Source organism: Eleutherodactylus coqui, chromosome 10 (assembly GCF_035609145.1).
Source record: "Eleutherodactylus coqui strain aEleCoq1 chromosome 10, aEleCoq1.hap1, whole genome shotgun sequence".
Lineage (NCBI taxonomy): Eukaryota > Metazoa > Chordata > Amphibia > Anura > Eleutherodactylidae > Eleutherodactylus > Eleutherodactylus coqui.
Genome location: NC_089846.1, coordinates 139,970,056 through 139,983,945, shown reverse-complemented (window position 1 = coordinate 139,983,945; position 13,890 = coordinate 139,970,056). Strand labels below are relative to the sequence as shown.

Here is a 13,890-nt window from a genome sequence, read left to right as displayed (position 1 = left end):
GCGCATGGAGTGGTCAGCTGCTGCCTGCGGGCAAAGCGGGTTGCACAGTAGCATTATACGCCAGCCTATGGTAATCAAAAGCTCGAACGTCGCGAGCTACGCAATCTGTTCAGCAGCAAGGCAATGGTGGCCGTGCGACACGGTTATCCACCACCCGTCCTGACCGGCAGCAACGCATGCAGGAAACGTGCTGTAGGGGGCGGTGCTGGTGCACAACCTCTAAAAATCGCGGCCGGGAAGAGAGTAAGGCATACCCGTGTGCCGGCATAATGGACGCTGGGTGGCCTCCAATCCCTAGCGCGAGGGAGCAGTAGGAGGCATACACGCGTGGCGCCGAGAGCGTGGCCGCTTGGAGGTGATTTTAAAATGTCCCTGCGCAGACACGTGGAGTGGGGCCAGCAAACCGGCTGTGCGGCGCTACAGAAAGAGGGATGCGGGGCGCCACAGGGTAGTTGCCCGTTTGGCGAGAAATCCAAGCGCCCGCTAGGCGGGAATAAATTCAAACGCCCGCTAGGCGGGAATAAATTCAAACGCCCGCTAGGCGGGAAAATACATACGCCCGCTAGGCGGGAAAAATTCCACTACGCCCGCTAGGCGGAAAAATGCAAACGCCCGCTTGGCAGGAAAATGCAAACGCCCGCCTGGCGGGAAAATTCAAACGCCCGCCTGGCATCTGCATGCCTGGCCGACGGCGCAAGGAGCCCCTGCACGAAACGAGCAGCAGGCATGCATCGGGTCCGCGGCAACCTCAGCCGCGGACAGCCGGCAGCGCAAGCCGCGGCCAACAAAAAACAGCCGTGGGGAGGCCGTGCCATCAGCCGCGCATCAATGATGCGCGGCCGTCACCCACAGGCGCGGGCGGCAGATCAGCCGCGGCCGCATAAACAAGTAGCCGCGGTCGCTCACAGCAGCCGCAGGGGGAGACATCGCGGGCGGCCAGTGGCACATCAGCTGCGGCCGCCTAAAAAGTAGCGCAACGCACATCGGCGGCAACAACAAAACAAACCCACATACTTACCTCCTTCCTGAGGTAGGGTGGCTCCCGGGCTCCCGCAGAGCTTCTCCCCATCATCGCCTGCCTTTGGTGGGGCAGTGGATGCCGGACCATAAATAAGGGGGGCTCTATGGCTGGCGGGTCACACTCAGTTTGGTGGCCGAGTGTGCCTCCTTTTCTTCAGAGGGGGCCTGGCAGACAACAGAGGGCTACATATCACCTCTGTTCGCCGCCCTCGGTGGGTTAACGGGGGGAGTCCTGCCTCCTCATTATGCCCTGGCCTTCCGGAGAGAAAACTGATAAAAATAAATAAAAAGTAGTCTCAGCAGGAGAGACCGTCCTGCAGGAGGGGTATAGCTAGGGGGAGGAGTTAACACTTTTGTGCTTAGTGTCGCCTCCTAGTGGCAGAAGCTATACCCCAAGGTCAGAGCTGTGTCCCCCAATGATAACAGACGAGTAATACAGATCCCTATAGATCCGGTAGAAAATAAAGCCGATCGCAGCAAATATGGAGGCAAAGAGACGAAATCGTGACGAACGGCTGCTGACTGATGGCTGCCAGGTCAACTAGCACATCCGTATTACGGACCGGTACTACAAAGGTGTGACCGAGCGCCTTACGTGAAACTGGCCTGATGCCGAATACTGAAGGCATCACAGAGGCTCACATTCCATTCAGCTGGAAATAACATGGCGGAGGGTCTTTTACGCGGGACGACCGGCGCCGGATCACGAGGATGTGAGCGATTTGTCTGGCCCAAGTAATGATTGATGTTCAGGTAATCTGCTGGTTCAGCTGACATGTACCCGAAGTGTAAAGCCAAGGGGTAGTAGAGGATTAGGAAAACATGGCCGCCTTATCAAAACAGCGGCATACAGGTTGTGTGCGGTACTGCAGCTCAGCCCCATCCACCTCAAATGAAGCAGGGCTGCGAAACCGGCCGTGTCTTATAAGGTGCGACGCTTGCAGCCGTCGCGTCCGGTATCGCAGCCGTCGCGTCCGGTATCGCAGCCGTCGCGTCCGGTATCGCAGCCGTCGCGTCCGGTATCGCAGCCGTCGCGTCCGGTATCGCAGCCGTCGCGTCCGGTATCGCAGCCGTCGCGTCCGGTATCGCAGCCGTCGCGTCCGGTATCGCAGCCGTCGCGTCCGGTATCGCAGCCGTCGCGTCCGGTATCGCAGCCGTCGCGTCCGGTATCGCAGCCGTCGCGTCCGGTATCGCAGCCGTCGCGTCCGGTATCGCAGCCGTCGCGTCCGGTATCGCAGCCGTCGCGTCCGGTATCGCAGCCGTCGCGTCCGGTATCGCAGCTTAGCTCCATTCACTGGCACAAGTAAAGGAAGGAGGGAAGCTTCTCCAATCCCAGAGGTATTCCCTTACTACTCACGGTGTCCGGATGGGTTCTGTTAGGCAACTTAAACGCTCGAATGTAGAAAGCTTTTTCTAGCTCGGTCTCCTGTTGGTAGAGCGGAGTCACCCGGTGACGGATCTCCTTTCCTCTGGTCCTTAGTTTCAGGTACCTGGGGATCTAGATCACATGGATAGGACCGGTAAGAGAGGGAAATAGGACCACAGATACAAAATATCCATTACGGGGATAACAGCCCACCTAGATGTGTCCCAGATGACACTTGTGCCAGCTGTAGGACTACTGGCTGCAGCAGGAGCCCGCTGCCACTGCCCGGCTATAGCAGATCATTAACCCCTCGGCCATCGCATTGGGCCCGATTCACATGGAAGATTGTTTTCACCTACTTGAGCAAATTGGGACAGAGCTCTCACCAATCTCAGGAAGCCGTCCCCGCGACCATCCTGTCTGCACCACATGTGGCATGAAGCGGGACAGATCTGCACATGCAGAGGCATACCTGTTATTCTCAAATGCTGTGGCAGCTCGGAATAAACACACTTTAACCCTTTCCAATCCTCTGTCTGACGTCTTCCTACACTCTGATTGAAGCTTGTACAGCTCCAATGTCAGAAGACGTCCGACAGGGTATTCTTACCGTCTATTGCCAGCCACTCCTCTGTCGGAGCCGGACACACACACAGACACACACACGGACACACTTTAGCCAGCAGATGGCACCGTTGTATAACAGCAAAAAGAGAAAGCCTTTTAGGAAACCCTGAATCCAAAATTGGATTGGAAAGGGTTAAAGTTGGACTTCAGAGCTCTGTGCAGAGGCGGGCCGTGCCGGCTTCTCCCTGACCGCAGCGTGCCGATTGACTGTTCCTCCCCATGCTTGTGTACAGGAAGAGTTGTCAGCATGCGGCAGGCGCGGATAGACCGGCAAGGCCCGCCTCCTTGACTCCAGAGCTCCGTCCCAAGTCAAACTTTAACAAGTGTGTTTATTCTGAAACGCTGTAGTATTTGAGAAAAGCACATCCACGGGGGTCGCGGGCAGATCGGCCCAGAGTCCTGCTGCCTGTAGAGCGGGACACATGGACCAGGTGACAGGTTGCTTTTAAAACTAATGGGACTTTTCAGACAAGTGATCCATCGCACGGACTGATCGTCCATGTGAAAGAAATCCAAGTAGGTCCTAATGTAATTCATTTTCATGGACAAGAACAATCCATGCAACATGTGGAGTCTGAGCAGCGGGGACGGCACACCGGCATGGGGTACTATTGTATCTTGACGCCACCAGGAAGTCCTGGCGGAGTAAAGAGTGACAGCTGGGTGATGCCCCCAGTAGCTGATTGGCTGTAAAGAAGGCTCCGCTGCAGGTCCTGCCAGGCCACTTACCTTCTCATGTCCTGGCTCCCGGCCCAGAATCAAGGTTCTCGCTGCTGTCGTCATTCTGCCCGGCTCGCCAGATGTGTCTTTCCGGAACACGGCCCCTCTCCTCCACTCCCTGCTACTGCAGGTTCATTCCCCGCCGGCTGTGCCGTCCTACCTCCGCTCCTTGGATGTGCGGTGCTGTCGGGGGTGCGTCTCCTCATGCGAGGCAGCACAGAGAGCCTGCGGTCGGCACATCTCTGCGCTCCTACCATCCCAGCGGCTCGTGAAGCACAGTGGGAGAAGGCAGCAGAGAGACCCGGCGGTCCCAACATGTCACCGCTACTTACCGCCGCTGGCCCGCGCACACCTCTCTGAGCCGCTGCGGTGGGCTGCATAGGGGAGGACATGGTGAGCGGCGGTGGGGTGGCTAAAGCAGTGGCAGAGAAGCCAACAGCCAGACCCGGCGGACCATGTCGGCGCTGGGGAGAGCCGCTGCAGTTGCCGGCCGCAGAGTACTGCTGGAGGAGGACAGCGGGGAAGCCATACAGTGCAGGAGGACAGTCACTCAGTGCCGCAGGGAGGCCACAGAGGCTGGGAACAGTTACTGACAGCCGCCGGTGTCTGACAAAAATGCATCCAATGACCTTCCAGGACTTTAAATTCTTGCACCAATTGGGAGCTAGGGGTGTGACAGGGGCATTCCTCCATGGAAGTCCTGTCAAACCCCTAGCTTCCGGTGGTGACAAGATACAATAATACCCTGGCGTGGTGGGTGGGCGCTCTTTGATGCAACATGTAGCCGCAAACCTCGAATGCAAGTCGCACTTGGACGTCTAAATGCAGTATTGGTGTCCCTTCATTACTCTTGTAGCATTAAAGATAGTTTTCCCATCCCAGCAAAAACAGAATATTCCAAGAGGAAACACGGGAGATACTTACAGACTGCAGCACCTGCTGATCGTGCGTCAGCTGGGGGGGACAAAAATGCAGGATGAGTAAAACAGCAAGAGGTTGATAGCAGCCCATCCTCCCTCTAGATTACGTCCCCGACCCCCCTGCATTGTATAACTGCCTTGGGTGTGCCAGTCCAAATATCATAAGAGCGACACTTTCTTTGCAACATGTATGACTCTCTCTGCAGTGACTGCCCCCTAGTGGTGGGGTAGGCAGTCAGACTTTGAATGGTGCAGCGGTTGAGCATGTGCGCTGCTGCTTCTGAGACTAATAGACAGCCAAGTAGTGATCAGCTGTTTCTGTCAGAGCTTGAATGTGGGACCCCCGTTCCAGTGACCATGGGGGTCCTAGTGACCTGGTACTAATCCTGTGGACAGCTGATAGGTGTGAAGGGCGTCTCATACAAGCCGATGCTCACCGTCAGCTCCTTGACTTCATTGGCCACTTGTGACTTCTCCTCCTCCAGGCTGTGGATTTCTTGCCTTAGCGCCTGCAGTTCTCCCCAGAGGCTGACCTGTGACGGCATCAGAGCTGCGGTTACATGCGGACCCCCGTAGGACAGACTTGTGAACAGGCAACATCCATATGTGCAATCTGCAGCCCGGATCCGCGGTAAGAGATGACAGGTGACTTTTTGCAACTCCAATTTCAAGTCCCAAACACACGGAGGGGGCACAGACGGGGCGCACTCTAACGGGGCGCAGAGTGCCAGCGGTATGGTCTATCGCAACGGGGAGGTCACAAGAAATGGAGTCAGTTATCTGATCAATGGGGGTCTGCCTGCTGGGACCCCAACAATCCTGAGAACGGGGGCCCAAAACACTCTGAATGAATGAAGCAGTGGTCACACATGCAGACCATCAATCCATTCATTTGGGGACCCTACAGCAGCGCCCCCAACAGGTCGTGAGGGGTCCCTCAGGACTGGAGATGAGGCACACTGCTTACAGGACCCCCGTTCTCTAGAGCGGAGGAGACCCCATCGATCACATAGTAAGCCCATATCCCGTAGATGGGTGATCAATTCATGCTGCGGACCCCCTAAAGAGGCCCAACACCTAATCAAAGGAAAATAGCCCAATTCAAGATCTCTGCTTATTGTCAGTGAACAGATGCACCTTAAATTCTGTACAGACCTAATTGTACTCGCTGAGCTGAGGGTTTGTTACAATGCATCAGTCGGTCTTCTCTGAAGTGGTTTATTTTCCATCCTGGACTCGGGGCTGAGAAGTTTCAGGGCAACTTCAAACGTTGCATTTACTGCAGCCATTTTTGTTTTTTGCAATCGGTTGCTTAAAGCCCACAAATACCGGGAGAGATACGGACTATGGGGTTTACCTGGAAGCACACCGGCCGCAGGTTCAAGCAACCAGCCGGCCAAATCTATAAATCCACCCCTCTCTGCACCATAAGGGGGTCCTATAGACCTGTTAGAGGGGTCTCCCTGCATGGGAAAGGGATTAACTAGCTGATCGGTGGGGGTCCCAGCTGTCGGACCTAAATCAATCATGAGGGGTCCCGTCTGCCCCACTTCTAGTTGCTTCTGCAGGGCAGCTCCAACTGGAGTGATGGCCATTTCCGTCAGCTGCATTGATATGAATGAAGCGGCACTGGGCCAGCGGTCAATTCACTCCAGTCGGGGCAGCGATACTGCTGTGACCACCAGGGGGAGGCAGTGAGGAGCTCTGTGTATATATGGGACATGATGGGATCACACGTGATGATGAGATATTAGGAGCAGATCTGGAGTCTAACCATTATTAGTGTTTCATTGCTGCACTGTCCCTTTAAATCAGCTATTGCCAGACGCAACAGCGACACCTGCTGGTCACATGGTAGCACTACACCACTGGTGAGCTGGAACGCCAGCTACGTCTGTTCTCTCACCAGCGCCCGCAGTTCTCCCTCCTGCGGTCTCCCCGGTCTCCTTTCCGACAGTTCCCGCTCCGCAGCATCTATATCCCGGCTCAGGGCCTCCATGTCCAGCTGCGACCAGCTAAGATTCCCCTCCCGCATACACTCATACAGCCGGCTGGGGGGCGCCGACTCCCCGGTGCAGAGAGCTCGCGTCCCTGACAACCCCCGGCATATAGAACGGACACATAACCGGAGCAGCATGCGAGCCGCCATCTTCCCCAGTTGTAAATCGAGCAAGCCAATCACAAAGCAGAACGGAGACACATTTAGGGCAACTGACCAACCAGAAGACCGGATGATGCTAGAGTATCTAGCATTGACCAATCATCAGACTAGATGAGACTTCTGCAACAGGAAATGACCAATCGTGAGCCAATACCATTAAAAGCAACCAATGAAAACACAAGAACGAGCTGCTGTCACTGGAATTGACCAATCAGAGCTAGAGGCGAGGTTACAGGCGATCAGTGTATGACCCGGAAGTGGCTGCACGTGCGGCAGTGTGCATCATCCGGGCTACTCAAGGTGAGTGAGGATCTGCAGCAGGTTATGCTGGGACTAGTGGTTCTACAGTGCAGTGATGTAGTTCAGGATGCAGCACGCTGTGTAGCTGATAACTACACAACCCTCGGGCTGGAGTGCTGGGAATTAAAATATCCACTTTTCCCCCCAAAATGTTCTCAATTATTGATTTTAATATTAATTTTCTTGTTAGTTTTTTTACATAAGAGAATTTCTGGGTGTTCTGATCATCAGCAGAACCCGGCGAAGTGCTGTCCGTGCGCCAATGCCGGTGACTGCTGCCGCTCGGAGGTCACAATGCTGCTTTTGGCGCCCGTGACGTCCGCGCCAAACTGAACCTAAAGCCCCGGGAACGCTCCCAACGTTCACCTGTAGGCAATTGGTGCAGCAAAAAACACATCAAACTCCGCAGCAGATGTCGCCCCTTTAGTGAAAAGAGTGAATCTGCTGCAGATCCACGGCGAAAACCGCGGCAGGATCCCCCAGATGGCGCGAATACACCGCGCAAAATATGCTGCGGATTGACATCCAAATCCGCTACTTGTGAGCGCATCGTCACTGCGCGGGCCGCTTACCGTGTATACAAAAGAATGGAGGTCAAAGTAAGGTACTACCCCTCCCCCAACTTATCAACCCCCCCCCTCAGACATCATAACCCCCCTGCGGGGTCTCTCCTGCATCCTGTCCATAGTATGCCCCTCCCCCGCAGCAGTAATATCGTCCGCAGTGCCCCCACAGCAGTGGCATTGACACCGTGCTGTAGAGCTGGATGGCCAGGATTCGGCCAATCAGCAATCAGCTTCCTTGCAGCACTGTGTCCCGACTCATCCTGCACCGTTCCCTCGGCCTAATATTAACCCCACCAATAGGGGGCGGGCTAATAGCGATTTCACAATTCAGAGAAACATCTGAATCTGCGGCCTTAAAGCGGCAAATTAATTCAGTGACTCGCCCGACACTGCGCTACGCTGTCAGAAGTAATTGGTGCCAGAGCAAGAATCAGAAGTGGTACTTATCTCCTCATGTTAATACGTAGTGGCGCCTCCTTCAGCCCTAATGACATAGGATACCCTCTGTGACATACTTTCTAACACCTGATACAATTCAGCTGGTATTTCCCTCCATTCATCCTGCAAATGTCTGATAAGTTCTCTCAAAGAAGATGCATCAGCCCTTGAAGAGTGTTGTAAGGAGCGTTGTCATTGGACAGTTCAGCAATGGAAGAACGTTCTGTGGTGTGACGAATCACACTACTCCATCTTCACATCACATGGACGTACCTGGGGGTGGAGGAACCTGGGGAACACCTACCTGAGTGTGTTGTGCCAACAGGTAAGTATGATGGAGGTTCTGTTACAGTCTGGGGATGTGTTACGTGGCATGGTCTCGGTCCGTAGGTTGTAGTGGCAAGAACCATGAGCACGGAGGTGACCCTGACATTGTAGACAGTAATGTGCAGCCGACAATGTGGCAATACTCTGGGAATGGTCGGCCATACTTCCAACCAGACAACGCGCCTCGTCACACATCCAACGCTGGTTTATGTTGGTTTGAGGATATGGATGCTCCATGATTGGACCGGCTGCACAGAGTCCTGAACCTACTGAACATCTTTGGGACAAACTAGAATGTCTGGTTAAGAAATATAAACCGTGTCCATCTTCTTTACGAGAACTCACCAGACGTTTGCAGGATGAATGAAGGGAAATGCCAGCTGAAGTGTATCAGACGTTGGTAGAAAGTATCCCACAGAGGGTATCTGATGTCATTAGGGCTGAGTGAGGCTCCGCTAAGTATTAGTATATGGAAATAACTATTACTTGTGCTTCTTCCCAAGTGTCCGATTCCTTCTCCTACATCGTTCTTATTGCCCCGGGGGAATGTTTAACTACTGGAAGAGGGCGGTGACCTTTCTTTTCCCCAGATGCAGGAAAGTTTGTAACAATATACATATAAGACCCGTTCTCAACAAGCGTATCATGGGCGCATGTCCTGGTCTGACCGCCGGTCTACTGACACATCATATAGGACACTTGTCCATATTACGCTCATCTCAAAGTGGCCTAGCTTGTGTTCGAGCCGCTGTTAGATTTCACAACAGACCTGTACGCAAGAAGGACCCCCGACGGACCCCGTAAGTCATTGAGGTCTGGTGAGATCTGTCATATGACAAATCCAGCGCCTTTTACTGGTTTCTCTAATGATTTGCGGACATAGATCATTGCCGTCCTTCTAGTGTTACCAGTAATTATTAGGACATTATAGTCCCAGTGTTTCTGGTGGCACATCACTCACAGCAGCTTGATTACTACACAAGAGACACACAGCTTGGCTCCTCCCACAGCAGTGACATCAGCGCAGGTCCTTCAGCCCACGGGATCTCTGGGGTGGTGGTAGGTCGGTGTCTCCTGTCAGGGCTGCTGAGTTGTGTTTTCTGAGATAATAACGGCTTAGTTGTATTCTTAGTGTGTTATTTTTGTCCTCCCCTTCCAACTGTGTTGTTCTTCTGTGTTTTATATATGTTGTAGGACCTTCGATGGCGTCACCAGGGGGCGGAGCATGAGAAGCACTCACACACAAACATACAGACAAGTGGTCGTTAGTAGTTTGATTAACAACTGCACAATATAAAAGCTGCTGTGAAATTGTGTTTCGGTCGGTTTCTCACATATATAATGTCCATAAAGCAAACATCACATCTTACATGATGGGAAGATTACCGGGCGTTCCGGTCAGATAGTGATGTCCTCATATATGTCTGTATGTATGTGTGTGATGGTCTACAGAAGGACACTCACAGGAGTTTCTCTCTCTTGCAGGTGATGACTGTCTGATCCACGATGTCCTTTGCAGGGATTCGGAGCCTTGTCTCCTTGCCTTGGAGATGGGGTAGGTAGACTTTTTTGTTTTTTCTACGTCCAACACTGCTTTGAACTGCGCCTCAGGCCGGGCTCACACGACCGGATGGTAATACGCTGCGTTTTACTGGCATGCGGAACTGTGTGTTTTTGTGTTTGAATAAGGACAGAAAATGCACCCGTGTGAATGGGCCCTGAGGGCGTCCTCCCAGGGGCGTCACTTGGTCCCATTATGTGGCCTTGATAATCACGGCAGTATATGGGGACGAAACAAAACCGCGGTATTAGTACGGGTGAGAAGAGGTAGGACGTACCCTATCTTGCTCTAGTATTACCTCCGTGCAGGTGAGACAGTGCAGGACCGATCTTCCCGTTGTTTTATTCAAACATGTGCACTATAGCGCGGAGTTTTATTACTCCGAGGGGGAAAAAAACCTGTTCATGCGCCACTATGTTCCGTAGCAGTGAGCGTAGTTGCGGACGGACTTTTTTTTCGCTCTAAGGGTGGTTTTACATGGGACAGCTGTTGTCCGACTAGTCGCTGGATAGAGTTAACGTAAGTGACAGTTTTACTGTGTAAGTGCGGCCACCAACCAGATGATAAGCGAGAATTCATTCCCTAGTTGCTGGTCTGTTTGTTTCAGCTCTTCTAGAAATTAGTTGCTGGTTGATTGTCTGGTGTAAACAGGTAATTGCTATCCTTCCAACAACTAGCCAATAAGCTTCGCAGGGAGGTGTGCGCTACTTCGGCGTGCACCGCTTACCAATATGCTGATTGCCTCCCATTTTATTTTTTTACATTTAGCTCTCCCACTTAATGCTCATTGCTTCCCGAAAACACATAAATATGTGACCCTCGACTGGGCAGTCCCTACTGCTCTCTGAAGGAACACTGGTAACAAAAAGTCCTTGCGGGTGAGAAGAACGAGAGGCCGGTCCGACCCGCGAGAGGATTTTCCAAATGTATTTATGTGCATCCAGTGGACTCGGCCACCAATGAACGTGTTTTGGGAAGGGGCTGTATTTTTTAGCCCCACTGCAACTTCATTGTAGCAATTGATAGCGGGCACAGCGGCCATGCTGTGGCAGACCCGGCATTGATGCAGTATACCACCAATGTCTACAATGAGATAAGCTCTTTAAAAGGTTGTTCTCACCTTTGCTTTTCATAGCCTAGATGGGAAGCTGCTGCCGTGCTTAGCAGCCACCAAGCAGAGCCTATGGAAAGAGCTGATTGCGGAGCTCTCATTGAAGTGAATAGGAACTACGTAAACGGCGTAGCACAGCATACTACACTGCAACGCCCTGTTATGGAAGCAGCATGCTGTGCTATTCTGTTTTTGTAGTTTCCATTCACTTCAGTGAGAGCTATGGGAACAGCCCTTGGTTGAAGCTCTTGGGTTTTTCCAACAGGTGGTCTTCACAGAGCTCAAGGTCTTCTCATGAAAGGCCAAGAATGGAATACCCCTTTAATTATGTGCAATATGTTCTGAATGGACTCCCTGTCTGTCCTGTCGTCTTTTGTTTTAGGTTCTTCACTTTTCCGTACTTCTGTTCCTTCACTGGTGGATTCTTGTAGTATGGCTACATTGAATCAGATGCACCGATCAGGCCCACCCAAGAAAAAAATACGCAAACCGGGACCTTTGGATGGCAACCCTCAACTCAAGGGTGTTGTTTTGAAGACCATGATCCGTAAACCTAAGAAGCCCAACTCTGCCAACCGTAAGTGTGCCCGTGTGCGGCTCAGCAATGGCAAGGAGGTTGTGTGCTTTATACCAGGGGAAGGCCACAATCTGCAGGAACATAACATTGTCCTGGTGGAGGGCGGCCGCACGCAGGATCTCCCTGGGCTCAAGCTGAAAATAGTCCGTGGAAAGTATGACTGTGCCCATGTGAAGAAGAAATGATAGCATGGCTTGTGTGCACTCCCAAGGCCAGCAGCAGACTGCACCCCGGGGGCCGGTCGTGGCCCGATGATGTACCGTTATCGTCTCACCTTGAGACTCATTCCTGCTTTCATGGAAACTTGATGCTTTTTATTTCTTATTTGCCATTAAAAAAATAAACTTGTGGTTTGTATATTAATTAGGAATCTACATGAAATAATGCTGCCACATCTACTGCAGGGCCTTTTCTTAGAAACCTCATTTAGCCTTCATCACTGCAGTAATTCATCATGGGGGAGAAATCACTCTACAGGAATACCGGCCCCTGCGGACAGGAAGCTTCTTGTAGTTGCCTCAAATGATATGGTGTTGCTGACAGGAAGGGGTCAGCGATTCATGCTGCTTGCACCAAATTCTGACCTCCCGTCAGTACGGTGCAACAGAAATGTGGATTCATCAAACCAGATTATATTTTTCTTAAACTGTTCACTGATCCACTTTTGCACTTGCCTGCAGGGTCGATGCATCAGAATGATTCTGGACGTCCTTGGACCCCTTTCATTGACAGTAAATGTATGAACAAACAGTGAGGGCCTTTAATACTGAAGGCAGAATAGATAAAGCAATGAGTTTGGAATAGAAGTGACATTTATCCTTTCGTATCCGGGGGTGTGGAAGGGCAGTGCTGTTAGGTAAAGATCCCCTCCTCAGATCCAGGCAGATATTCAATGAGAAACTGCAGAACCGAGTAACCAGCACTCCTTCCAATAAACCTGATCTCTTGATGTGTTTTGGGGATGTTACAAAGTATCCCCTTCATCAGGAACCAACAACATACCGTATATATTCGAGTATAAGCCGACTTTTTCAGCACATTTTTCTGTGCTGAGAAAGCCCCCCTTGGCTTATACTCGAGTGAATACGGTGCCAACCATGCTGCTTACCTATTCACCGGTCTCTCCCGTTCGTCTGGGTGTGCCTGCAGCCTCTGTGTGTGGTGGGATGATATCGCCGTTCTTCATTTCTTCTGCACGCCGGCCACCGCTGTGTTGTCCGTGCCGGAAGTGGTGTGTGTAGCCAGGTGACGCCCCCAGTGGCTGATTAGCTGCACTCACCACCCCAGCGCTGCAGAGACTTCTTCCTTTGTGGCTGTGGTAAGCTTCTGCGCCTTTGCTGCTCTGTCCCCTGAGGCGTGCAGGGCCTCCCGTGTGGTGGCACTCCCATCCTGTTTCTTCCGTCGGCACGGGCCCTGAGGAGGCAGGGGCAGCGACGATGCAGTTTGGGGTGGGATGGAGGGGCGGTGACAATGCAGTTTGGGGTGGGATGGAGGGGCGGCGACGATGCAGTTTCACCTGAGCCCTGACAGCGGCAGAGAGGTGAGTATTTTTGTTATTTTTTTACGCCTTAGGGATGATTTTCAGGAAAGGGCTTATATTTAAAGCCCTTCCCCAAAAATCACTGCACGCATCCCATTGCTTTCAATGGGCCCACCGGCAGCAGCAGCGGCCCCATTAAAAGCAATAATGCACAGACCTCACTTGAGTATAAACCCACCCTAGGCTTATACTTCAAGTTTTTTGGGGGGGGTAAAACTTGGTGCCTCGGCTTATACTCGAGTAAATACGGTAAGTTGTGTCTTTTCAGGTTACTAACATTTATAGTTGTAGCAAAGTTTCATGTGCCACTCGGCGGCTCCGCGATGACTGTCCGGCAGAAGATTCCATCAGAACCTGGAAGTAGTCATAATAGGAAGTCAACCCTGCTGGAAGTAGTTGGGCGATGGACAGATAGAACGCATAGAGAAGAGGGGGCTCAGACCGCCCCCCTCATGGAGTAAAGCATCGGACACGGGCGCCTCTCCTCTATCAGACAGTAGCAGTATGATTCCTCCAAACAATAGCTACCACCTAAACTGACGCCGGGCGTTATATGTATACTGAGAAGTAGCTCTGATCATGGCTCACAGATGACTGAAATACAAAAAGTCTGGATCGATAAGAGGCGCTCCCAGAATATAATGACCGAAAGAGAA

General features: G+C 52.3%; 2 protein-coding genes across 4 annotated transcripts in view; one reads left to right on the top strand and one right to left on the bottom strand.

The window, feature by feature from the left end:
- SARS2 (seryl-tRNA synthetase 2, mitochondrial) overlaps window positions 1-6,805 on the bottom strand; it is a 28,170-nt gene extending 21,365 nt beyond the window's left edge. For 2 of the 3 annotated variants that reach the window (XM_066581932.1, XM_066581933.1), the window contains exons 1-4: window positions 6,560-6,805; window positions 5,091-5,186; window positions 4,658-4,687; window positions 2,378-2,518 (exon numbers count right to left, since the gene is read on the bottom strand). In XM_066581932.1, coding sequence (XP_066438029.1) covers window positions 2,378-2,518; window positions 4,658-4,687; window positions 5,091-5,186; window positions 6,560-6,802 — 510 coding nt within the window. In that variant the 5' untranslated portion in view covers window positions 6,803-6,805. The remainder of the gene's footprint in view (window positions 1-2,377; window positions 2,519-4,657; window positions 4,688-5,090; window positions 5,187-6,559) is intronic. The other variant, XM_066581934.1, reaches the window with a different exon arrangement.
- Window positions 6,806-7,042: 237 nt separating this feature from the next.
- Window positions 7,043-12,042, top strand: MRPS12 (mitochondrial ribosomal protein S12). The gene is made up of 3 exons (XM_066581931.1): window positions 7,043-7,114; window positions 9,931-10,000; window positions 11,500-12,042. The coding sequence occupies exons 2-3, from the start codon at window positions 9,952-9,954 to the stop codon at window positions 11,877-11,879; spliced, it is 429 nt and encodes a 142-aa protein (XP_066438028.1). The 5' UTR covers window positions 7,043-7,114; window positions 9,931-9,951; the 3' UTR covers window positions 11,880-12,042.
- Window positions 12,043-13,890: the final 1,848 nt, after the last annotated feature.